General features: G+C 37.5%; 2 protein-coding genes across 2 annotated transcripts; both read left to right on the top strand.

Annotated features, from left to right (window-relative positions):
- Positions 1-9272, top strand: LOC103723435 (hydroxyproline-rich glycoprotein family protein). The gene is made up of 4 exons (XM_008814344.6): positions 1-1048; positions 1133-1276; positions 6577-6762; positions 8847-9272. The coding sequence occupies exons 1-4, from the start codon at positions 62-64 to the stop codon at positions 8925-8927; spliced, it is 1398 nt and encodes a 465-aa protein (XP_008812566.3). The 5' UTR covers positions 1-61; the 3' UTR covers positions 8928-9272.
- Positions 9273-11529: 2257 nt separating this feature from the next.
- Positions 11530-25799, top strand: PTAC14 (plastid transcriptionally active 14). The gene is made up of 13 exons (XM_008814346.6): positions 11530-11717; positions 11819-11974; positions 12089-12226; positions 14600-14725; positions 16425-16553; positions 20601-20690; positions 20771-20921; positions 21126-21235; positions 22021-22092; positions 24724-24829; positions 24950-25150; positions 25294-25336; positions 25454-25799. The coding sequence occupies exons 1-13, from the start codon at positions 11535-11537 to the stop codon at positions 25530-25532; spliced, it is 1584 nt and encodes a 527-aa protein (XP_008812568.5). The 5' UTR covers positions 11530-11534; the 3' UTR covers positions 25533-25799.
- The last annotated feature ends 1039 nt before the right edge of the window (positions 25800-26838 follow it).

The following is a 26838-nucleotide window of genomic DNA, read 5'->3' on the forward strand; positions in this document are numbered from 1 at the left end:
TTCTTGCAATCTAGCCCTAAGCGGCAGGTACTGCGGTCTGTCTCTCGCAACACCCGACCGGATGAGAGGCTTAAACAGGCTAGCCGCCGCCCCCGGCCGCCCCACCGCCTCCGCCGTCTCCGCCGCGTACTCCACCTTCTCCGGCGGCGGTGGAGGTGGCGGCGCAGGAGGGGGAAGGGGCCGCGGCTCCAGCCTTCCACCGAGACCCCCGCTCCATCCCCGTGCCCCCGGCCAAGCCGAACCCGACGCTGACGAGGACCCCTTCGCCCCTACGGGCCTCGGCCATGGACGAGGTCGCCCGGTCCTCCCCTCCTCCCCCGTCCTGCCTGCGTTCTCCTCCTGGATGTCCTCATTCAAGCCCTCCTCCTCCCCCGCCGCCGGCCGCGGACGCGCCCCGCCCCCGGAATCCGCCGGCCGCGGCCGTGGCCTCCCCCAGCCTCCGCCCGCCTCCGCCGACGATTCCCAGACCAAAAGACCTATCTTTTTCAAAAGGGAGGATTTCCCCGTTCCCCCGGAAGAAACCCAATTCACCGATCCCGAGGAAGTGACCCCTCTCCCTCGGAGCCTCTCCCCCCTCCTCTCCGGATCCGGCCGGGGAAAGCCCACCCGGCCGGAGGAACCGGATTCCCGGGCGAGCGAGGAGAATCGGCATCTCCGGCGTCGAGCGCCCATCGGGGCCCCGAGGGGCGGGCGGGAGCCAGCGGAGCCGAGAGCGGGCCAGCCGAGACTGGACCGTGAGGAGGCGGTGAGGAAGGCGGTGGAGGTTCTGTCTCGAGGGGGCCCTGGCGGCGGGAGGGGGAGAGGAGGGAGAGGGGCTGCAATGCGTGGGAGAGGGAGGGGCGGGAGGTTTAGGGGCCGCCGGGCTGATGAAGCTGCGGAGGAGTATGGTCTTTATCTTGGGGACAATGCTGATGGAGAGAGATTGGAGAAGAAGCTTGGAGAAGAGAATATGAAGAAGTTGGGTGAAGGATTCGAAGAGATGAGCTGGAGTGCGCTGCCTTCTCCATTGGAAGATGCCTACTGGGATGCTGTCCATACTAACAATATGGTGTGATTAATTGAACTGGTTGATTCTGTTCTTTATATTGTTTCTTTGATATTTTTTTTGATTGTAATGATGTTATTTGTGTAGATCGAATTTGAGCCAGAATATCTGGTGGATTTTGACAATCCTGATATCGACGAGAAGCCTCCGATGTCCCTCCGTGATTCACTGGAGAAGGCAAAGCCTTTCTTGATGGCATATGAGGGGATAAAAAGCCAAGAGGAGTGGGAGGTACTTGCATTTGCTTAATCTGTATGAGCTCCTTAAAATTTAACTTAAGTTTTATCTATTTATGTGGAGGTTCCATATATATTAACTTTATTTAATCTTTTCCCCCCTTTCATCAATTATTTTGAGTCCTCAACTATAGCCAGGGGTGCTACTTCCTACCTGCCGATGAATATTTACTAAGAACTAAGCATTATTTGCCTTTAGTCGCTTTGTCTCCTTATCTGCCGCTTTGTCTCCTTATCTGCCCACCAGTGCCAGGCTAGATGTTGGCACAAGTGGCAGTAGGGTTGATGTCAGTCTTGCAATTGGTTGCACAAATCTGCTTAATCCTTAAATAGAGCTTATATGGCTTGGTTTTGTGCTCAATGCCCATCACTAGATATGGAAGGGCTGGTTCTTGCTTATTGAATTCTTTCTTACTAAAGATTCTTTTGTTAAATATATGTTGTCGCAATTTTCTACCCAATGTTAGCATCTAAATTGGGAGTGGATGTGAGAGCAATGGCTGAAGATATTTAGAGTAATGAAGCATCTAGGAAGTGGCTGTGAAGTTAGAATCTATAGAGATTCTGAAGCAGACATGGCATGTTGATTGAAGATGCTGATTGCTGAGATCTAATGGGAGCTTAACATCATACTGAATCTTCAATTTTCTGCCCTATGAAACATCCAAGTCTTTTCATGCCTGCTTACGTTTTGACATTTAAAGCTTCTCTCATATTTTTAAATATAGCTGTTAATATAATCTTTCACTGTATGCATTCATATAGGAGAGCATTGGTATGGGAGTGTGTAGGTTGGGGAGCTCTCTCTCTCTCTCTCCCCCCCTCCCTCCCTCTCTTCCCCCTCCGACCATGGTTTATCATTTAGCTTATGTTATGGTATAAAAGTTGCTCAAGATCTATCTTGATAATTTTTTTGGTTATTCTTCAAATTTTTGTTTGGCTATTTTATGCTTATGGTATGGAATAAGCATCTTAAAGATCCAATCTTGTTAGTGTAATTTTGAATTCACATACACTCTACTGCCTTTTTCTCTTGTGGGTTATTTCATACCAAGGAATACTGAACCGGTCCATACCGAACCGGTACTGGCTTTGACCAGTCCGGTTCGGTGTTAAAAACCGATATCAGTCCGTACCGGCTCCAAATTTTTTTGGACTTTGGATACGTGAACCAAGCTAAATCAGTGGTACCGGTCCGAACCGATACCGGCGCCTACCGATACGTCGATACGGTCGGTACGGAGGACCTTGTTTCATACTACCTTAAAATATAACTTGACGAGCATGCAAAAAGGATTTTATGTTCTAATGGAAGTAATGCATAGTAGGATCAGCCACTCCAAGCCCACATAATGGCATAAGGCTAATTCTGATGCTTATGGTGTAAGTATCTTTTACATTAATTTTTATATTGCTTTCCTTCTTTCTTGATTGCTTATATGAGGGACAATGACTTTGGAAAAAAACTTTTGCTAGACAAAACTAACTGCTACAACTTTGTATGGTTCAGCAGAGTTTGAATAATAAAAAAAAAGGTGATAACAAAAAATGTGGGTGTTGCAGAAACAAAAATTTTGAGATGGATGTGTGGTAAGAAAATGGAGTTAGAAATGGGCATATGAGAGAATGTGGAGTGGCAACAATATAGTACAAAGTGATCAAGACTAGCTGCGATGGTATGGACACATGCAATAAAGGTTTGTGGAAGTTTCAATTAGGAAAGTTGCTCCAACATGTGGTCTAGGGTCTATAAAGAGAAGGGAGCAGCCTAGGCTAACACGGATGGAGGTTGTGAAAAAAGATCAAGAAATTCTTTAATAAGTCATTGGTCACTCCTAATAGAAATGATTGGCATAATGGATTCATAAAGCCTACTACAAATATTTTGGACAAGTCTTGATAGTTATGGTTATGATTTACTTAATGACCCAGGCTAATTCTAAATGGATCAACTAATATTCATTTTAAGAGTATTATGTTATTCTATTGCCAATATTGATATATGTTAGCCCCATACAAGGCATCATATGGTGCTTTAGTCACTTTTGACATGTTCATTTCCTTCATTATATTCTTTATTAGAACATGCGGTAAAATAATGGCTACTAAATCAAGTGGATTTTCTTTTTATGATTAGGAAGAAACAAATGGATATTAACCTTTCAAAGTACCTTCTTGAGAAATTTTTTATAGCAAAAACTTAAGATAGGAAGTGCTTGAAGCAATTTGGAATCACATTCAATTCCAATCCTTCATATCCTCTAATATTCTATGATGCCTTTGCAAATTTATGCTTAGCATGAGCTGTACCAGCTTGATATTTTTTCATGGATGACTTTCATTTCCAATTTTTTCGGCAGCCTCCTCATTGAATTCTGAATTTCTGTAAAAACATTGGAAAATACATGTTTCAACTATTCTTGGACAAGAAAGTTGATTTCCTCTTATCAATGATACATTCTATATTTTTTTGTCAATTGCATTAGCTCAAGTCTTGTTTTCCTTCCTCTTCCCATGATTTAAGTATTATTCCAATGAAAAAGTCTCAACATTCTTCTGACCTTTTTGAGGGACAGCATCTGTTTCAGACATTGGATGTGAAGCTTAATCTAGAGCAAATATTCTTAAACTGGTTGAAACCTGTTATAGTGATCTCCTTTTCACTTTAGAATGAAGGTACCTAGCACACTTTTTCACTAGCATTCTTTTACCTCTATCTTCTCATATGTCTTGGTATATGGCTACTTACACAATTTACCCTCATTGGCTAAATGACATACTTTATGTTCCCCAAATTTACTATTAGTCTAGACTGATAGGTGATTGGTATCTTGATAATCTATTTACCATATATAGGAACTTCAAATTTTGCATGCTATATGAACCCACAAGGCTATAAGATATGATAACAATTTGCATGACTTATTAATTTGATTTAAGTTGTTTAACAGATCTCATGGTGGGGTTCATATGTTGGGAGTGAAGATTGGTTGCTCGTGGCCTGCTCTTAACTTCTAAGCTAGGCTTGGTCATTTACTTGTATGCTTTGGTGGCTTTGCTTTGATTAGATAATTAGGTGAATCAAATTTCTTTGCGAATTGAAGGTTATGGTTTTGGGACCTTTTGCATATACACTCTTTTAGATGTGGCCATTGCATATTTACCCTCCAAACCCCTTGAGACATCCTATTTTTACAACAATACCCGTCCAATTAGATTTTCGAGTGGCAGTGTTAATAACATTATCTGTGACCATGAATAATGATATAATTCAATAAATGTAAAAGTTGGATATATGGTAAAACTGGGATTGATAAATTCATATATGAGCATGGGAGCATGAAAGTTAATATAACAACAATTTTATATAAAGTGAAGCATAGTCAATTTGGATAGATGTGTAATGTAGGATAGAAATGATAGAGATGATGTCACGCCCCCACCTCCGCAGGGCACGTGCGGCACCCAGTGCCCACGTGGGGGCCACATGAGGGGGGAACATGTAGCTCCCCTGCCAGATATTGTCCGGTTTTGGAGCCCGCACGCGCGCCGCACGCACTACTCAGACTCCTCTTCGGTTTTGTTTTCCACCCAAAACGCGTCTGCAGGATTTGGAGACATTCACTTCATATGCTCAGGCTCTGGAACGAGTCTTTCTGATGCGGGACTATTGGGCCTCACACCCTTCCCACCATCAGACAAGCGCCGTCCTCGACTCTGATACCAAATGTCACGCCCCCGTCTTCGCGGGGCACGTGCGACACCCAGTGCCCATGTAGGGCCCACATGAGGGAGGAACACGAGGTTCTCCTGCCAGATATTGTCCAGTTCCGGGGCCCGCACGCACCGCTCAGACCTCTCCCCGGTTTTGTTTTCCACCCAAAACGCGTCTGCAGGATTTGGAGACATCCGCCTCATATGCCCAGGCTCTGGAACGAGTCTTTCTGATGTAGGACTATTGGGCCTCACAGATGAGGAGCTGGTCGTTCAAAAGTTCGGTTATAACAAAGGAAACTTGGATGGAAAAAATAGGGAAGGACTTACTTTATGCTTCATATCGTAAGTCTTGACTTGGGTTTAGAACCAGTGTCAGAGGAGGACCTGCAAAATCGACTCTAAATTGTGAGATTAAGTTTGCCTCTGTGTATGGTGTATCTTTCATGGATACTTGCCCATGGTGGTGTCTGATGGAATGCTTTTGTATTTGGTTAAGTGTCTTTAGTGCCTACTAATGATCCCTTTTGATGATCGAAACCCTTTGATGATTGTTTCAATGATAGAAATGGTAAATGTTAGCTCTTGCTACTCTTCTGGTCAAAGGCAAATATTTTCTATCCTTGACTTTTGTTTGCTGAAATATGTCAATTTTGTTTTAGACATGATATCCCGCTGTGGTTCTGACATTACAATGCCGACAGCCACCCTCCCCTCTCTCTGGTCCTTTTGTTGTGCTATTTTATTTGTGACTTTCTGCAATTTGTTTATTATGTTCAAAAACCAATCTTCTTACGGACTGCATGACGTTAACAAGGGTGCTCGTGCTTTGTCTGTTACCAGTCATGCGCGAATGCCATGCATGTTTAGAATTTCATTTTTTCTTTTATATAGTAATATTGATCACTTATAATCATATGCAATTAACTCCATATACAATGTAATTGATAAGAACAAATCGTCAAAGGATAGCATCCAAAAGCAAATGGACCCAAACAAAGATTAGATATTGTTAAAAATAGTATTAATGATCATAATTTTTTAATAATGGCTATAAATTATAAATTAACTCCAAGCATCAGCAATCCATAATAGTTTCATGAAAAAGATGATATGCATGACAAATGCTATCAAATATCATAAAAATAGAATTTATAAAATTCTGTTGGTCTAGAATATTTTAGTCATTCAATGGGTATGACCAGAACCAGATTACCACCTTAACTCCCACTATTTGTTTTTAGGAGTACTATAGATTTGTGTTTAATCACCATTCTGGCAAGAGTTCTGTCATCTTGCTTTGTCAGTACAGAAATTTCTCTGGCTTAGGCTATTTTCTTCCTGTATTCGTCTTACTCCAAGCCTCTTTATTATTTGCCATCTGATTATTACTGAGTTTTGGTTTAAATTAGTCTGAACTAAAGGTTGATTTTTTAAAATTTTTACTAAATCAAAGGGGCTATTGTTATATTTGATTTCTTGACTCCCCATATCCATGATGTGTGAACAGTTGCAGAAAATATTGTACAGCAAAATTTTGTTTATTTTTTAGATCATCTGATGGTGGATTCTATCTTCCAGGAAGCTGTTCAAGAGACAATGGAAAAGGTACCATATCTGAATGAGCTTATAGAAATGTACGCTGGGCCTGATACAGTTACCGCAAAGCAACAACAACAAGAGTTGGAAAGAGTGGCAAAAACACTTCCAGAGAATACACCTTCTTCTGTAAAGAGATTTGCCAATAGTGCTGTTCTTACTCTCCAGGTTTGCCTTCTTGTTCATTTTCATGGTCTATATCGATCAAATTATGGTTTAAGTCGGTCAATAGTAGGATAAGCTAGTTCTGCATGGAAAGAAGAGAAGAAAATGTCTTATATGTAGGGGAAAATTGTAGAGGAATGTTGAAATATTTCCTCATGTTTCCTTTGGAAACAAATCAGTGTGCTTGTTTGGAGGATACCTCATAAATGAGTTTCTCCACTACTACCACAACTACCCGTGCAAATGGTTACAAGCAGAAACTTGACCTTAACTTTCAAGCTACTTTAATGTGAAGCTATATTAATGGATCAAAGCATGATCCCCTAAAGTTTGAGAGTTTGTCATGATGGAAGCTAGAAATTTGAATATATTCATAAAATTTGTCGATTGTAGCATTTAACTCTACCTGTAAACTCTAACTGCCGGGCTGTTCTTTTTTTTTTTTTGTTAAAACCCTGATTTATCAGCTACATTTAAGCTATTAGGCATATAGCCACATTCTCAAGAGTAAAAAGACATCTAAGAAGTTATTTTTGTTGAACTAGTTCGCTGTGGTGATTGATTTAAGCAGATTGCAATCCTTGTTCACTTCTAGAAGCATTATGTGCAAACTTAAACAATTAAAACATCCTTCACTCTTGTTTATTTGTACTAGTCAGTATATAGTACATTTGGGTCCTAGTAAAGAGGGGCTTGGGTTTGTATGTAAAGGTCAAAGAAGAGTAGGCATAAATATAAGAAACTACGGATAGGATATGCCGAATTATTTGGAATAAGTTTCTATTTATGGAAGTCTTTGCAAAGAAATTCCTGAACTTATGATAAGCGTTGTTATTTACTAGTGGTGTTTATTTATTCAACAAAAATATGACCTGTCCCTCATGTTTATGTTTTGATACATGGAATTTTGATATTTCCCTTATATTCATCTCAAATTCTTAGGCAAGCTTCTAACTTAAATAGCATTTTGCTATTTAAATATAAGGCTGAAAATGGATCAGATATGAATCAGACATTGGCATATCCATATTTGTTCTATACAAATATAGATGCAAGTCAGATATTAATCATATTCATATTTTTCTAGCTGAATATGGATATAAATCGGATATTATGTAAATATCAATCATTTTGAGGATAATTCAATAATGAAAGCTAATGTAAATGACATGATCATAGAGAATAGGAGTAGAATGCATTACACGCAATGCATAAAATACTAGGTAGGTGCCTAAAATATAGGGATTAAACCTGCATAGAGACCCACCCCAACCAAGGGTTCGGGTCACTGATCTGACCAGGTTTGTGTTAAAAATATAAAAAATTAAAATTATTTAAAATGCAGTATAATATAAAAATAATAACGAATTTTCTATATTAAATACCACCATTACTCTATAATTGCAGTGTAAATAAAATTTATTCATGAATTATCAATTCTTTAGAAAGCTTGTAAGAAAAAAATTGTATAAATTTTGGATTACATAAAAGTTGTTGATATTATTAAATATTTTAAACAGCAGAGTTTTGAAAAAATCATAAAGAGTAAAATGAAGAATATTTATATTTCATTTTTTATTCTAGGGAAAAGGATTGAAAAAATAATTATTAAAATATAAAATATCACAATGTACATCAAATGACGTATTTAATAACGTGAATAAATTTTGAATAAGCATAACAGGCCATTATTATAAAACAACACCAGGTTCTATCCTAGTGGTTGAGCAGTACATATCCAAGTTAAAGGGGGTTTGATTGTGGATTTAATATCTATTTGGATCTATTTTTCTTTTTACTGGATATCTAAATCTGGATCTGAATTCAGCAAAATTAATAAATATGTGTCCAGATCTCTTTCTAGATCTCGGATACAAGAATATCTGTTCGAATCTGATCCGAACCGGTTACGAAGATGGATCTAGTTGGATATTACCCAACCCATTTTCATCCCTTTATAAATTCCGACCTAGCACTCTATCTATACCACCTTCTGCTGTATGTTTTAAAGAATTTAATTTAAAGTGATTTGTATGTTGATAAAATGTGCATCCATAATCCTGATGTTCAAAAGTCATACTCTGCAGAGCAATCCAGGCTGGGGTTGGGACAAGAAGTGCCAATTCATGGACAAGCTTGTGTGGGAGGTTTCCCAGCATTATCAATAGAGCAGTATCGCCATCTTGGGTCCGGTTCTGATGAAATCTTTACATATTGGCCATCAATAATGGGATTTTGGTGAAGCTAAGAGCTGATGCAATGTGTTTGTTATCCTACCGACTGTATCTTATGTTTAGTTGTTGATACATCTACATTACTAGAATGGAAGGAATAAATTTTTCTATTTAAATACTCTACAGTTATCCAGGCAACGTTACTAATTCACTGAATATTTACAATGCTCTGCAGCAGAAGTTATAGATATAGATGGAACTGCAGTGGCAATTTGTTTCAAATTTTACCTGTGCTGTAGATTGAATTCATTATTTTAGTGAAGATTTGTTGCACTCCAATTGCTTTTCCATCAGCTTCTCCATGGTCTATTGTTTTTCTTTAGCCTTCATCCCTTGGAACCCCACCAAACAGGGTGCCCTGCTTGCATCTGGGCATCTATTGCATTATAAATGAATCTCTAAAAGGGAGATTCCAAGGAGGTCTTCGGTCATCCATTACAAACTAAATCCATTGTTCCAGATATTGTTGAGGTGAGCAGCTTCCAAATAAATGTATTGGATTTCATAAATTACAAGTTTGAATCCCCATTGTCATCCCTGATCTTATAATATAAATTCTTTTATGGACAGCTTGCTCTCAATGTACTCGCTGCCTTGTGGTTTTCAATTGCTGAGATCTTGGCAATCTTGGCGAATGCATGGTATCAAGATGGACTTGGATCTCTCTCTATTTTTATGGGGGTTGTCAAAGTAGGAAGCTCAGAGGAAAAAAAAAAAAAGGAGATGCGATAGGGGAAACCTAGACCAAAAAGAAAAGAGTTTGAGGCCATGGAAACCTTGGCGGATTTAATGGATTATATTGGTTTATATTAATTTATATTGGCTGCTACAATGACTGATGTATGGCTCATGTCAAATTGATATTTGGGGCAAGATATTAGCTAAGATACAAACCTTGCTTTGTTTACAATCTATTTCTGTCTTTACTCTGCTTAGGGGTGTATAGTCTCCATCCTTAATAAATAGAAACCACATCTTGCTCTCTTAAGGGATTAAAACTAGTGAACAGAGTGAGAGTACATTCATTAAGCTAGATAAAAGAGATGAAGAATTGCAGCCATTTATGTTGCTCTCATGCCACGTAACACATGCCTAATGCTACCTTATGGATTACTCTCAATGTTGTGGGAGTCTGATAAGAAGATGGCAAAAGAGACATGATCATGAGATCAAGGTGGCTGAACGATCTTACAATCCCAAGTATTTTGAGGTTCTGAATACTTCTATCAGGAGAATCATATATCGAAACCTTGAGATTGGGTGGTGCCCATAGGCCCTGTTGACCATGCCATTGGGGACTATGTTTAGATCCAGACTACCAGTACATGGGCTACTGGACAAATGCTTCATTGAAGCATGAATTTTATGTTAAAAAGGATTATCTTATAAAGAGATTGGCAAATCTTGAATTCTGCAGCCCAATCATGGTCTTCCACTGTTATTTGCTAAAAGTACAAACATAAAAGGAAAACATCAGCTAAACACTGAACCTAATTAATTAAGATTCTATTCATGATTATTTTTTAAATATTTGACTACAGTCAAATAATAAAATAAAATAAAAATGGAAAAGCAGACATTTGGCATTCAATAGCTCATTTGTTTCTGTGCTACATTTAGCATGTACAGAAGTTATCTAGACATGGATGCACAAGAGTTGTAGCAAATTAATATTAGTATTGTTATTCCATAATCCTAGATCCACAATAACTTAAGACAAAATTGAAAAAGTGATAGTTAAAAATGTTTTGCTTTATTTTAATAATATAAATATGGGTGATATTGGAGGAAATTGATGCTTAGCAAATTTTGTTATAACAATTACCATCCTCGTTGTAATGGATTACTACGACTAGATCTTCTAATATCAAATGCATTAATATGCTGCAATGGCGATACATAGTGGAGTTGGTGGATTGGGAATTGTAATTTTGGAATAGTTATAATAATAATTTTAATTAGAAATAAGTTAACATGGTACAAAAATTTTTTAGTAGAGGATTTTGTCATAGTTCTATTAACAAGATGCGCTATTGAAAGAGGAGTTGCCTATAGTGTTTTAGAATTTATTATTTTTTGATTTTATTTGATATATTCATGCTAAAATTGTATGAATTATTTGTTTGAGAAAAAAAAACTTTTGTAACAATTGTTCCAAACCACATAATATATATTTTTTTATTTTTTTTGGGGAACCAAAGCATTTTTCTTTTTTTTTTTTCCGTTATGGGGACACGGCCTAACCACATCAGATGCTTTCCGGTTTGCACCGGTCCATGAGTTCTTCAAAAGGATGGTTTCTTTTTTTTTTTTTTTTGCTGAAAAAAAGAGAAGGGGGTGGGAGGGACAAGTCCACTTCCGTGTAGCAACCTCCACTGGGCTTCCGCTCCGCTAGGAGAGTGTTCGATGCAGATAAAAATGACCGTATGTTGGGCACTTCGACCGATTTTATTTATATATTTTCCATCCGTGAGTTTGGTACGGTTACTTTTTTGAGCTCCGGCTCAAATCTCACGTGTGAATGCGCCGATGTCGAAGCGGATGGCTTCTCCATTCTCCGACTTTATTTTGAAGTCTTTCGCACGCTCTCTCCTGCGGGATAACGTTTTCCTGCGAAACACTCCCCATCAACCGCTTTCATCTGTCCCTTCCCTCGCAATCCCAATGGCTTCTTCCTCTCTCTCCCTCCGTCTCCCCACACCTTCCATCTTCTCCAACCAAACTGTAAGCCCCCCCTACTCTCTTTTTGCCCTCTTCTTTCTTCATACCCAGATGATCTCATTTCCCCGAGTTCTCCTCTTCTTCCTCATCAAATCTCTCAACAGGTCAAGAATCGCGAGAATGCTTTCCTTCTATCAGCCACCAGCAGCAGCAGCAACCCTTCCCTCAAAAGGCAGAGGACTCCTCCGGTTAGAGCGTCGACATCTCTGCCTCCATTCAAACTGTTCGAGCTGCCAAAAGTTGAGGAGTCGCCTTCCGAGGTGGTGTCTCATCTACTCTTCCTTGCTATTCTCAAGACCAGTTTATTATTATTATTATTATTATCTGTTTTAAGGCTTGCTGATATGATGTAATTTGAGTGTCTTTTTGGGCAGTTGGAGCCTGCCGATCCTGATTTCTATAGGATTGGGTACGTGCGGAGTGTTCGGGCGTATGGGATCGACTTCATGGAAGGGCCTGATGGGTTTGGAGTGTACGCATCTCGAGACGTGGAGCCGTTGCGCAGAGCCAGAGTGAGTCATTTTTATGTTTCAAAGGATTTATTTTCTTGGCTGGGTGACAATCTGATCTGTGACTTTTTGTCTGTATGAAATTTGGAAGTCATCCGGTTTGATTTGGTGGTCTTCATTGTTCATTTGTTTAGGGTTTCTTTGTTTCATGTTTTGTTTTCAAAAACTCAAGAAGAAAAATGAACAACACTGAACGAACATGTATGATGAAACCCTTTTGTTTTCTTAAAATATCTAGAATTTTTGGTAGCAAAGATTTATTGCTATCAGAAAAGAGTGAAAATAAAAGCATGGAATATCAGAAGTTTTGTTAAGATGCTATCTTCAACATCAATCTCCATGTCACATTTCACTAATTTGTAGTGAAACCCAAAAAAAAAAAAAAAAAAAAAAAGGAGCGATGGGGACCGGGCCTTTAGCGTTTTTGGTTTCTGTACTTGTGTTGTTTCTGTGGCAATGGGACCTGAGCTAACAATTCCAAAGCCTTTCCTTATTTTTGCGTTTGAGATGATGAATTTAATGCAGAGAGGTATGGCAAATTCCTGGGAGGAGGTTGGGAGGAAAATAATGGACTTACATCAATCATATCTAAGAAAACAAAAGGAAAATGTCAAGCATAGAGTTTTCTTAAGAATGATTTCTGCTTAAAGATCGCCGAGCAATAGCCAAGTGATGTCATATTGGAAGCTGGGGAACAGACAACAGAAATGGCCAAAAGCAAAAGCTACTTCTCCATGACAATAATCACTTAAACCCATGCTTCCATGTAGGTTAAGGACAATCCAGTTCCTCATGTCAGCTGGCAAACTGTCCATGTTAAGGTGTCACAAGACACTTTGTAACGGTTAGTAGCCATAATTAGAGAGCAAGAAAGTCACTGAAGGTTAAAAAAAGAGTACAAAAGTGCAAGAGTACTTGACATAGCAGAAGGACATCTGCAGAAAGATGTTTAGAATACTTTGGGGTCCAGAAAAAGAGGATGATTTAGCACTTTGGAGTACAGAAAAAGTATAACTTAATTAAAAAAAAGTGATATATTTAAAAGAAGGTGCATGGAGGATTTCCGTCATATACTACAGCCATATGATCCATATGCAGTGAAAAGCACCACCACTCAGGCACCTGGAAGATTCAGCAAGTTGGGAAAAAGGAAGCAAAATGTCAGGCCAAAAGCTCAAACCTCCAAGCAGAAAAGGAACCATATGCAACGAAAAGCAAACGAATTTATACAAGGAGATTTACAATTCAGAGTAGTCCTCCTAAGTGGCAATCATTGCTCCATAGTTTTATATAAGAAATTGTATATTCAAGAGGATGTAACCATTGTTTAGTTTCCTATGTTTTTCCTCAAAATGGAGGTATCGACTCTGTCAGTCTCCTCTTCCGGGTTTCATATTCCGTGTGTGGCAAATCCCATCCTTATACCTCTGGGATGTTCAGCCCAATCCCCTCTGGTTTATCCAAATTTTATTGAGGTTGGTTATGGTTGGGTGACAATCATTGGCTGGATTTGATCAATGTTTTTGTGCACTTGCATATCCACGGTAAAAACTCAGTCATGTAGACCTTGATGAGATGGTCATGCCCAAAAGAGAAGATTTGCTAAGAGCAAGCTAATAAAGGTTTGAAGTTTATAGACGATCCTAGAAAGACAATCATCATGACATAATTGTATAGCTTGGAGCTTTTCTAGCATTACAGAATATGCTATTTTCATGCAACAAACAAAAGGAAAAAAGTGGATACACACAAATAAATCAGTATAAATATCAACTTGTCAGTAACTAACTTGTCCTGAAGCATAAGATGGGGAACCTCCCTTAGCTGTTTTCTAGATCCTTCTTTGGTTTCTTGTCTTATCACCGATATCTCAGGTTTGCTGGAAATTAAATCAAAAGGTCTTGCTAAATGCTTTTGTTGGTAAAAACCAGTCAGAAGGATACTAATGTTCCCTGTAAACTATATTATGAGTCAAAGGGGAAAATCCACAGATTTTTTTACGTTTTAAGCTCCCTGCTCTCTCTCCTTTTTTTTTCATGCATTAGGAGCCTTAATTAATAAAGTACTCTCTTATTTGGTTGTTGGTTGCTCAGTTATGCAATAACCTTTAAGGACCTTTACTCCAAATCATAGTGGGAAGGAGACCTTTCTGATTGTATCACACTTCCAGAGAGAACCAGCCCACCAACACATGTTTGCATTACTTATAAGCATTTGCTCTCGTTTTTCTTCATTGCGTTTTGTTTGTTGATGGAGACCTTTCTGCTCATTGTGTCTTGCTGCTTATTTTACAATTTCCTTGCTTAATTCTTGGTTATTGCAAATTGTTATTTGAATGATGATGCTAGATTTCTCCAAACTTTTTTTTTTTTGCAGATGATCATGGAAATTCCATTGGAGTTGATGCTGACTATAAGTCAAAAACATCCTTGGATGTTTTTCCCTGATATCATACCGATAGGTCATCCTATATTCGATATTATCAATTCAACAAATCCAGAGGTAATTGAACTCTATGTTTTCTATAACTTTGTTTGAAAGAACAGCTCCCCTGCTTTTGGTTGTCAGATTTGTAGTAGTGGGAATCTTCCATCTAGGGTGGTGCATGCGCTTCTGAATCTCCTCAGAAACTTATCCTTGCACCTGCTTCCTAAGTGTTTTCTTATTAAAATATTTTTAAGAGATCCACTTCCTTGTATCTGCACCCACCAACACCTAGTAACTAATGTCGGATCCCAGAGCATCTGATTTTACCTGATATATTGATGACCTCTACATTGATATAGTTATGTAGCACATCACCAACTGCTTGGACATGGGTAATTATGGCATGGGTGGGGTCTCCCTCCCTTTCTTTCTTTCATTCTAGTGACAACTGGGATGAATCTGAAGCTTCATTTTAAGCCAATCACGAGAAAATTATATCTGGTTCAACATTGACCATTATTAGATATAAATGCTTTCATCTTAGATATTATTGTTTTAGCAACAATTTTCTTGTGACCTAACTTATTCTAAGAATTCCTCCTTGCATTTTAATATTTTAATCAGTTAGTGAGAACATGGACTTGTAATGCTTGATGTCGAGGATGTATCCTTTTGGTGATTTCACATTTTAATTGTCAAAGGTTATTTAAGATTTAAAAAATCATGTTTAGAGTGTAAACTCATTGGTGTAATGAGGATTGAGGAACTGCTTACAGAAAAAAAGAGAAGTCCCTCTAGTTGCTGGTTTGCACCTGAATTAAATCTTTCGAGTAGCCAAATTTCAAATGTGGCATTTCAGGCCCATATTCATGTTGTAGAGGAGTGTTTGGTTTGAAACTAATGCCCATGTGTCATCTGGAGGACGAAATCACTAGTTCTGGGTCTTACAGAAGTGGAGCTAATAAAATAATATTATGGGTCACTTTGGGAAGTCACTAAAGAAGGTTTAGGGATCAAACAGCTTCTGCATTAATAGGATATGTACCATTTTTGCTATATCATACCAACTGACAGCATAACATAACATTTTATGTCTACAATGGCAGACCTTGATTTGACTGGCATGGTGAATGATTTTTCGGTCCTTGAACTATATATTGATGCAATGATTGAGAACAAATTGAAGGACATTATTTTCTTAGGATAGAGTCAATGACAAATTAGGATTCTTAAGTGGATTTCGAATTTGGCATTTATGTCCTCATACCTGAGTCATAGTATTGTCTGCATATGTTGACTTATCTTGAAAAAGTAACTTTTCCTTGGGACCCATAAATCTTTATCTGGTAATTACTGCCAAAGTATTGTAAGTTCAATTATTTTTTTAGAATTAGGATGGATGGAACCTGGCCGGAAATTGGAGGGAGAACACTATCGAACCTGGGTCTCTTGTGTCAGCACAAAAGACTTTGCCAACTAGGCCAGTTGTCACTCTCCATTAGTGTAGGTTTATTTTCTTTCTTCAGAATCTTTCTGGAATACTTTATTCCATATGGTAGTTATCCTTTTTTATTTTCTCTGTTTTTAACTTCTAAATCCAGCATCTAAATTCCAGTTTTATTATAACCATTTCATTTCTTCATGCTTAGTCCTTTTAGGCATTTGAAAGAAGTTTTTTTACTAATATATTACTCAGCACGTATTTAAATATTTTAAAAATGATGTTAGATTTCCAACAAATTTGCATCTCTATAATTTTGTTGCTTGTTTGCAGACAGATTGGGATTTGAGACTGGCCTGCCTTCTTTTATATGCATTTGATGTGGAAGGCAACTTTTGGCAGCTGTATGGTGATTTTTTACCAAGTGCAGAAGAATGCACTAGCTTTCTTCAGGCCCAGAAGGTTAGTGTGAAAGCAACCTATAACACATTTAGTATTAAAGAAATAGGAATACATATTCTCATGCTAGAAAAGTTCTTATTCTAGTTTTTAAATATTTTTCTGTAATTTTTTTTCTTCTTTCTAAAGTATTTTCCAAAGATATGTGCCCCATAGGTCATGAATCTGAAAATTATGTTTTTTTTTTTAAATAAAGATTTATTGGAAAATCATGCACATTGGCTAAATCATCTACTAAATCTCTGGGAAGTTGTATTTTTTTTATTATTATTACTTTGGGGAGAATGTAGTTTTTTGAATTGTTGATGTTGTAACTTGTTATAAGGAGGAAAAACAAGACTTAGCTTTTCTACAGGAATTATAAAGATTATAATAGCTTCTCCTTGTGTTTAAGACCATTATGTAAAGGTTGCGTGCATAATTAAACAACTCTTTCACCAACTTAAAATTTTAAATTGATCATTTGCCTCTATAGGAAGTGATCACATGTTCTCCTTATTCTTTTTAGAGTTTATCATGACGAGGGAGCAATAGTAGGCTTTAGGGTAGGCCGAACCAGACCGAACCGTCCGGTTAGGCCCGTATCGAGCCGATCCGGTGGAAAATCGGATTGGTTCGCCTATTGAAATCGGTTCTGGCTCCGAACCAGTCGGAACAAGTTCCGAACCAACCAAAAAAGGCCGAATCGGACCGAACCGGCCGATTTTGTTCAAACTCTGTGCGAACCCGGTGGGACGATTCGCACTGAGTCGACCTGGTTTGGAACCGGCCCCCTCCCTCGTTGGTTTTTTTTTTTAAAAAACAAGCGAAGGCCTTCCCAACAGTTTGTTTTGGAAGTTCATGTAGCCGTAAGACGGCTAAACGACTCTTCTTTCTCCCCAATTTGCGAAATCATATCGATTTAGCGCGATTGAAGGAAAATCCAAGCCTAAATAAGGTGTGCTTCCTCGTCTCTATCTCATTCTCTTTATTTTTTTTGGCTTGAAAAAATAGCTCGAAATTTGCAAAATAAGTAGAGATCATGCTAAAATTTTCGAGCTAGCCTTAATTTTATTATATGTTGTAGATCCATAGATGATCTACACGATGACATAAAATTTTTAATTTTCGGATGATCTATTGGTATGTACATTGTACTTTAAATATATGTAATTGATTATATTATTTTATTTTTTTTGTCTCACTACTTCATTTGAGGATATTTCATGTTGCATCTTGTAGCATGCAGTATCTCACTAATCATTTTATATTTTGTATTATTTTAAAACAATAAGATGCATCATTTAGGTTAAACCGGGATCATAGAAACATAAAAAAAGTCAAAAAATTATTAAATTAGACTTAAAATCATTGAAAAAGTTCAAAAAGATTGATTACAAATTAAATCAATTTGAATTTTTTTTTAAAAAAATTGACCGTGCTGGTACAGAACCGGCATGCGTACCGGCATGCCCATGCATACTGTGTCGGTTCGGTAAGCACGCCCAAGCGTACTGTGTGTCGGTTCGGTAAGCACGCCCAAGCATATCGTGTGCCGTACCGACCCATCGCCGACCGGTACGGGTCCCCGTACCGGTTCGGCGGACCTTGGTGGGCTTTGTTGTTATTATCAAGTAAAGAGGAAAACAAGGGCCTATTGTTAATAAAGATCAACTGATCCAATGTGATTTATGTTATCTACTCTATGGACATGAGTCATGGCTTAAATCATCGAGAAAAACTGCTATTTTATCTAAATTATATTTGGACAAGTATTCCGCTGGTAAGTTTGTGTTTTGTGGGTTTTTTGGATGAGTTCTGTAGAGCTTTAACGTTTCTGGTAGCCCTTCATCTTTAGAGGTCTTTCAGACTTCAAATAGGTTGTTCTTTGTTGATACACTTGCATGGTTTTCTTGGCATCATCATTCTACTTCTAAATTTAGCTTTGATGCGCTATTCTCTCACTGCAATTGCTTTCCTTCATGTTACATCACTTATTCTCGTTCAAAAGTTAATAGATTTTCATTGGTTTGAATTCCGCATTGGTTCCTAGTGCATTAGTATCTTCCTCACATTTAAACCATCATTTCTTAGTTCATAGCTCCCCATAGTAGCAGCTTCGACCTCAAAGTTGCTGTTTTTTTATAAAATGTTATTGATTAGCCACCTGGTCGCCATGTTTGCATGCTGCCTTTGTCTCCTCTCTATGTGTCTCTACCACAGGTAAACCAGCTCCTGTTGATCCTTGACAGGGTATTTAATATTTCATTGATCTTCAAATATTTCTGTATTTCTCACTGGTTTTCTTTATCAAATGTGTGGGTAGATATCGCTCTTTAGTTTTTATAGATTTTGCTTCTGATTGCCTGTAATTTTTGTGGGCCTGATTTATAAAAATCTCTTACTAAAAACAAGGTCATTTCTCCATCAGTTCAGCTGACACATCTGGAGGCCTGAGAATCACACCATAGTGGATATGTTAAGATGTGAAACCAGTTCACCACATCTATAATGAACCATAAACATGGATTCAACATCGAGCTATAGATCCAAGCATCATCAAACCCCCAGTGTGTATAGTGTGTAAATATGAATATTTTTATTCGCATTTACAATTTTCCCAGATCTATCCTCTTTAATTAACTTTAAAAAATGCTTTCAATCTTCTGATTTCCATTACTTTTTATAGTCATTCTAGTTTCATCCTGTGCAATGCAACTTTATAGATCAAGATGTAGGAGAAGAACAAGTTTTCAACTACATCACTATTTGACAGTATACCCTAAAAGCTATCAAACATTATGACTGGGGAGTATTTTATTGTCAATTGGTTTCTCTGTAATTCTATAGGAGTATTTCTCACATATTGGCTAAGTTTAGCACATGGCCAACTACCAGCCTGGGGCTGAACAAAGAATTTTCTCGTTCTCAAGCATGAAACATATTTATTACTTTGTGGGGGTCTTGATTAGTGCAGTTACATGGCTGCCATAATGTATGGGTGGTTTTCATTGAGAATAACCCTTTTAAACAACAATGACAGTAGTGGATTTAGCTTCTATTTGGCATTTCAAGCAGTCTTTAGACTTACAGATACTATTATTAGTTATTTTCAAGTCCTAGTCTCTATGTAGTCAACCACACTAGGTTGATATATTGAAATTTGTTGGGGGATAGGCTATTTACAGAAAGCCATCAGTGACATTTGTGCAGTTCGAGATGGTGTCTTTCTCAGGCATAAAATCGAGCACTGATGCATAGGAAGGTTTGACAAGCTTTGCTGAATATCCACGAAAGTTTCCTTGGCATTCTGATCATGTCACCAATCTTTATGGCCATTATATGCATTCTTAATGGTTGAACAATGCTTTTTCTGCATTTTTGTGGATTGACCATGAATAAGAATTGGTGCAAAGTTTGAATGGCAGGAAAAACTTGGGAAAGATGGGGCTTTCAGTGAAACTGAGGCCAAGTTTTCTTTGTCATATTTGTTGACTATTGTATATACTTTCTCACGAAAACATCATTTGCCATTATACCTTGCTGAAGAGAGACGAAATTCCTTTTACACTTTTGGTAACCACACATAAAAATGAAAATGCAGAATCTGGTTAATATGGGAAGTTCTAAATTGTTATTCAACTGGCTTCTTGCCAGGATTTCCCTCACTAGCTTAGTCAGACTGAAGCAAGCTCATTTATGGACTCAACCATCTGGGAGGAAACATTGGTCAGAACACTGCATTGTTAATTTTTTCTACTTGATCTTTCCTCGTAGAGAAGGCAATTGCAGTAGCCTGAAGTCTAAAAATGATCAGGAATGATCATCTTAACTTTGTTTTTCTTATCTAGCATCTCTTATAGCTATCTATTTTTTTCTTTTACTTTTAATTATATTTATTCTTTATAACTTGATCTAGTTGGACTACACTGGTTTTCTTATTGAATCAGGATTGAAAGAGTCTTCCTGATCCCTTCTATTCATTCCTTTGATTCCCATGATGTAATATTGCTTTGTCGTTATAGCTCTGATATTGGATTTTAACTTTGATCTGGAAACACCTTGTTTTAGGAAGACCTTTTGGAGCTGCAAGACCCACTTTTGGCTTCAAAGATGGAAGGACAGCAGCAACGGGCATTAGAATTTTGGGAAAAAAACTGGGTTAGCTGATTTGTGCTTTTGCTGACTTTCATTGCTCTTGATATTTAGTTTAACATGAATTTATGTTTAACCATAAACAGCATTCTGCCGCCCCTCTAAAAATAAGGCGCCTTGCCCATGATCCTGAAAGATTTCTTTGGGCATTAAGTATTGCTCAGTCACGTGCTCTTCTCATGAAAATAAGGGTTGGAGCACTTGTACAAGATGCAAACATGCTGGTTCCTTATGCTGGTACGGCCACTGAATCTCTAAGGGATGATTTGTTATACCCAAAATAATATTTTTGTCAAATTTAATTACAACCTATCGAAGCAAGGGTATGTGTGCTGCCTTGCCAGCATAAATCCATGAATTCATGGAGAGACAATAAATGGTTCTAACTTCTAGGTTTTAACTTAAGTAAATTGGCTGAATTTTCTTATCTTCCTTATGCAGATATGTTGAATCATTCCTTTCAGCCAAACTGTTTCCTCCATTGGCGTTTCAGGGATCGCATGCTTGAAGTGATGATAAATGCTGGACAACGTGTCAAGAAAGGAGATGAGGTAATGTGTAATAACATAAATTATTTGAATCATCTGACAATGAAATGCATAAATCTTGCTTGTGCAAATCTAGAATTCAAGACATGTTTAACAAATGCATCAAAAGTGGACTTGTAGGCTGCCCACTGAAATATCTCCATTTGGTCTTTAGCATCTATTGTATATTCAAAGAGTCATAAAAAATGAGTACTGCTTGTCTTAAATGGACTAAATTAAATGCTTTTGCTTATATGATTTCCATATTGGTGGTCCTAGATGCAGCGAGTGTTTTTATTGGATTTTTTGGCATGAAATTTGAGTTTGCAATCTTAGTAGAAACATTAATACAATGACTTTAAAACATATGTGCTCCCTCAAACTCCAAAGATGATTATATAATGAACCACACCAAATCAGAAGTTTTCCTGATTTTTGGTACATTCATGCATAGTTAATTACTTTTGGATTTCTTTTTTTTTTCTCCTCAATTTGTTGAACCAATGGAGCTTTCTTCTGAAGATATGCCTAAAATATATCTAGAAAGTTAACATGTGAGCATATCTTTTTCTTTCTTGGTAATACTTGTATGCATTTTTTGAATTAATAATTTTGAGTAGTTTGAATTTGCATGGATTTATGCTTAATCTACTGTTTAGTGTGGGACAATAGATGTTCTATTAATTATTTTTTCTTGTTGAGTCATTAAGAAGTCTGCAACTTTCAATGGATTACTATCACTCATCTTTTACTAATTCAGTTGCTCTATGTTATTCTATCCTAATTTTAAATTTCCTCAAGTATGGCAGATGACAATTAATTATATGAGCGGGCAGAAGAATGACGTGTTCATGGAAAGATATGGTTTTTCATCGCCAACGGTAATTCTTAATGATTGTTTCAAAAAAGAACTTCAATTGTCATAGTATACATGTCTAGACACACACACACACACACACACACACGTGTACATACATAAGTAAAACTATTTTCTTTCATTTATGTGAAAGGTTTTAAACAGGTAAAGCTACTAATTATTCTGTATTAAAGTATGTGTTTCCAGCTGGTACCTACTGGTTATTTCTCGCCTAGTTCAGTTAATTTCTCTTCTTTGTTTATTGTAAAGATTTAGTATCTCTTAAATTTCTTGCTAAAATTTTTGATGATCTGCATTGAAGTGTAACAAATAAGGGGTTTTCATCCCATCTATCAATGTTTGAAGACACTAAGCCTAGACAAACAAACATTAATAGATTTAGCCTTGCAAAATATGTTAAAAATACTTATGCATAACAGCTCCATGTCATTGAAAGGTCTTTATGGTGACAGATAATTTCTTGTTTCGATCCCTGTAACTGACTTTCTGAAACTTATTAAACAAAATAAAAATGTTGCTAAGTTGAATAATTTGATGAATTTTTTGTGTGGACTAAACCCTTAAATTCAGTTTGAGTGTGCAGCTCAAATACCTTTTATATATTGAGACTTCGGAGTTCCCCATCATTCATTATCCACATTTTGGTTAGTATCTGGTCTTTAGTTCTTCAAATTTTGAATTTTAGCGTGCATGAAACTTATTGAAACATTATCTATATTCAATTGATCCTTAAACTCAAATTCTAATTAAAGTTTCAAGAACCCGGATTTGTTTTTGGTTCTGGTTGGTTCTGTTAAGTTTCATTTTGATGGTTTTGGCAGTATTAATTTGGAGTTCCACAACAAGCAATTAAAAAATGATAAAAAAATCAAGAAATATGTTACAACGTAAAAGAAGCCAAGGGGCTAGCCATATCACCTAACTTAATGGTATACTGTATTGTTTTGAATATTTTTATGCATTGAAATTGTGGCTTAAGGCGGAAAATAAGTTTAGACTCTTTTGATGGCACAAGTTGGTGAAGTCAACCAGTGGCAACATAAATTTTTTGGCAAAGTTGCCTGGTGATAACAATAATTAGCATGGAACAGTGGTGCAAGGCTGCTAGGAGATGCTCAACAGTGCTAATGGGAGATGACAAATTCAAGCCCCAACAAAAAGGGTGGCTAGGTTTGCAGAAGGGCACTGCAAAAGGGAGATGAGTTGTGGACAAATGCTAAGAAGGATAAAGGATGCAATTGAGTCTCGAGCATCGTGAAACTCCGATGCACCGGTAGAGGCTTAACTAAAAGATGTGAAAATATTACAGTAGTAGAGATGAAGGTTGCAGATGCAAGACAAAGATGCAGTGCATAGTTGTGGATAAGGTGAACCCAAGAAACAACGACAAGCAGGAAGACTAATGGTAACAACTCCATGATGGAAACAAAGGCTAAGGCAGGTATGTCCAAGCCTAAAATGCAAAGCCAACGACAAGATGAAACAGTAATTGATAATAATATCTCAAATGAAGGCGGACCGAATTAAGGACAGTGAGAGTTGAAGGTGAATGAAACCTAAAAAAAGGTGGTTTATTAGGCATAATACAGACATGACATGCAAATGTTGGATGCATAATGAAACATCAGCAGGAGTGTGATGAAAATTAACGAGATACTGTAAAAACCTTACAGGCAATGCTTCAAGTCTAGTAGGATTTGGTCAAGTACCAAAGACCAGATACTGTAGAAACATCAACGGCAATGGTTCATGTCTAGAAGGACTTGGTCAGGGGAGTATCAAAGACCAATCAAGAACAAATTAGCTGGGTCACCATTGCAGACCAGAGGAGATGGAGAAGACATAAAAAGTAGCAAAATGTGGTTGGTCTTGCATAATGATTGGAGGGCTGACAAGAGCATACGAACCAACCTGGTCAAGAGAGGTAAATCATTAACAAGAAGAGCATTTATAATGTGTTATGGCAATGGGAGCCATTTTCAATCTACTGATGGGATGTGAAGGTACAAGTAAGTAAATATTGATAAATTGCCTAGTCTGTATGTGAGAGTAATTGACACAGCAGTGCTGTACATAACACTTCCTTTTAGTTATCTAAATGAAAAGATTTAATTGAGTTAGTACTCTTTTCATCATTTATGAAAAAAGCGGCTGCATTGCTGCTTTATACTACAGGTTTACAGTAAGGTTTCAGTCTTGATATTGGACCCTACATGGGTGGCTTATCAGTGCAGGTTGGACCAATACGGTATACCCCTGTACCAAGACATGGTATGCTAATGGAGGCATACCTGGTAGCAGATAGCATTTGATACTGAAAACTTTGGATTACAGTTATGTGAAGCTTTTTTTGTTTTGGTTCATTTCCCATGATTAATATCTTGTAGAGGTTGTGTTAACTGATCCCTAGGCAACCGTACACCAAGACTTTAAGGTTCTTCTCTACCTGATATGTAAATGTAATCACCTGGACTGTTTTACTAAGCAGACCACAAGTATTTGGATGAGATTTGTTGGTTATAATTCTACAAAATGCTACCCTGGTAAAGAGTTTTGGTTCTGTATGGATAGAGACTCTTATCTACTTAGGGTCTATGAATGCCCCTAAGGATTTTCTCAATTCTTATATTTTCAGAATCCTTGGGATGTGATAAATTTCTCAAGCAGTTCAAAGATTCACTTGGATTCCTTCTTATCAGTCTTCAACATCTCTGGCTTGCCAGAAGAATTCTATCACAATGGTGAGGATGCAGCAATTCTCTTGGATGGTTTGTGATATCATGAAGATTTCAGTTCGCCTCCTTTTCTCCAAAAAGGCTGTTATTTTCTGTTTAATGTCGTCTGTTGTTTCATAATCTCAGGCCTCTTGTCCAGTGGAGAAGACAATAACTTTGTCAACGGAGCAGTCATAGCAGCGGCACGTACACTGCCCACTTGGTCTGATGGAGATATGCCCCCTATCCCAAGCTTAGAAAGGAAAGCTGCACGGGAGTTGCGAGAAGAATGCCATCACATGCTTGCAGAATTTCCAACCACGTCTCAGGAGGATCAGCAAATCCTAGGTACTATCATCCAAAACATTGAATAAATGAACTGTTGCAATATTAGGCCACACCTAATCTTCTTTTAATTAGTGGAAGAACATGATTCAGAATTCCTTTTTTTTTCTTGTATTTATTGGTTTTTTCCTCTTTTGGATTTCCAGATTCAAACCCAGAAGCCAGTAGAACACGTGAAGCTGCCATTAAGTATGTAGACTCCCACCCATTCTCTTAATTCTATTATTTCCTTGCAGATCTTGTTCTTCTTTTAACTAGAGTACTTCTTTATTCCTGACATTCCTCAATCCACTTTTATCAATGCAGATATCGGTTGCATCGGAAGTTATTCCTAGAAAAGGTTATCCGGGCATTAGAACTTTATCAGGACAGTATATTGTTTTAACTGTGTATACTTAGCTATTTATATCATATTCTTTGGTAGCTGGTAGCAGTAACCTGTAAGAATTGCCGATCCTATTTGTGCATTGCTGCCAACCAAGGGTCTCTGCGCAAGCTTTAGAGAGTGCACTAATTTCTATCTGCTTCTCTCCTTCCTGTAGGTCACCTCCATTTCAGTTGAATGGATTATTTGAATCAATAGGTTTCAACTTTGCATGGATATTCTCTGCCATCAAAAATATCAATAAAAAAAATATCGAGTCATGATAAACACTGTTTGGAATTTCTCTGTGGTAATGAAGTTGAGATCCAGAAAGTACACCAGCACTAGAACAGCACTGAAATTACATGAGTCGCTAAGTTGGGATCAACATTGATATTACTTTTAGTAGATACGTAGACAATTTCTGGCTACGTAGTTGTTTGAGATAATTCTCTGTAAACATAAACCACTACAAACCTAATGGAAGTGGGATCTGTAAAGAGTTTCTCATAAATCCATAGAGATTTTGCCAAGAGGGTAGGGGGGATGGAGCAATTGAAGGTGTGTGGTAGAAAGTAAATATTATATAGATTTAGATCTACTTGGCTGAACATGAAAAAGGGTAAAGTGTTGTGGACTGATCAACCAAGCAGGAGCAAGGTACTAAATACCTATGCTCTACTTTCTAATACTTCAGATTTCTTTGACGGTAAGCGGCGTTAGTAACAAGAAAATAAGTGAATATGACGGCATCCTAGACTTGCAAACAAAAGCATGGTGAAAGCTTTGAAGGTTCTAACTTGTGGCTTCCTTTCTGTGGAATCTCATAACACCGTTCTGAGCTAATTACGGGAACCTAAATCCTGTATTTAGTTCAAATTGTCTAAATATGTTTGACCCGATTACGAGATCTTAGATCCCATATTTAGTTCAAACTATCACCCTCACTAGTGTTAGTAATTAATTATAAATAGATTGGGAGCTCTATTAAAAAAAAAAACCCGTCAAGGGACTCCTAGAAATTGAAAAACTCATCATTCTCAAAATGAAAGAATGGAAAAGAAAAGAAATTCCACGAGCCACTAAGTTGGGAACTTGAGATAAACTTTGATACTACATCAGGTATGTCTGTAGGCAATTGCTGTTAAAAGAGTTGCATCCAATGAGTAGTTCTATATACTGAGTCTTGGTGGAGAGTTGAATGTTGAGACAAAATATAGGTCTGGCGAATCAAAGATACCTCTTATGGAAATGAAGAACAAAGATATCCTTTATGCACTAGGTTGATAATATTTTACAGCCGCAGTAATCTTTTTCATTTTCCCAA

Source organism: Phoenix dactylifera, chromosome 2, assembly GCF_051530095.1.
Source record: "Phoenix dactylifera cultivar Ajwa chromosome 2, Ajwa_hap1_PhDact_Kaust_v1.1, whole genome shotgun sequence".
NCBI lineage: Eukaryota > Viridiplantae > Streptophyta > Magnoliopsida > Arecales > Arecaceae > Phoenix > Phoenix dactylifera.

Excerpts from the sequence above, each read along its gene's own strand:
- LOC103723435 (XM_008814344.6), top strand. The coding sequence starts at position 62 with ATGAGAGGCTTAAACAGGCTAGCCGCCGCCCCCGGCCGCCCCACCGCC. Across the intron at positions 1,049-1,132 it reads CTGTCCATACTAACAATATG|ATCGAATTTGAGCCAGAATA; the intron begins GTGTGATTAATT and ends TTATTTGTGTAG. Across the intron at positions 1,277-6,576 it reads AAAGCCAAGAGGAGTGGGAG|GAAGCTGTTCAAGAGACAAT; the intron begins GTACTTGCATTT and ends TCTATCTTCCAG.
- PTAC14 (XM_008814346.6), top strand. The coding sequence starts at position 11,535 with ATGGCTTCTCCATTCTCCGACTTTATTTTGAAGTCTTTCGCACGCTCT. Across the intron at positions 11,718-11,818 it reads CCATCTTCTCCAACCAAACT|GTCAAGAATCGCGAGAATGC; the intron begins GTAAGCCCCCCC and ends ATCTCTCAACAG. Across the intron at positions 21,236-22,020 it reads GTGTCAAGAAAGGAGATGAG|ATGACAATTAATTATATGAG; the intron begins GTAATGTGTAAT and ends CAAGTATGGCAG.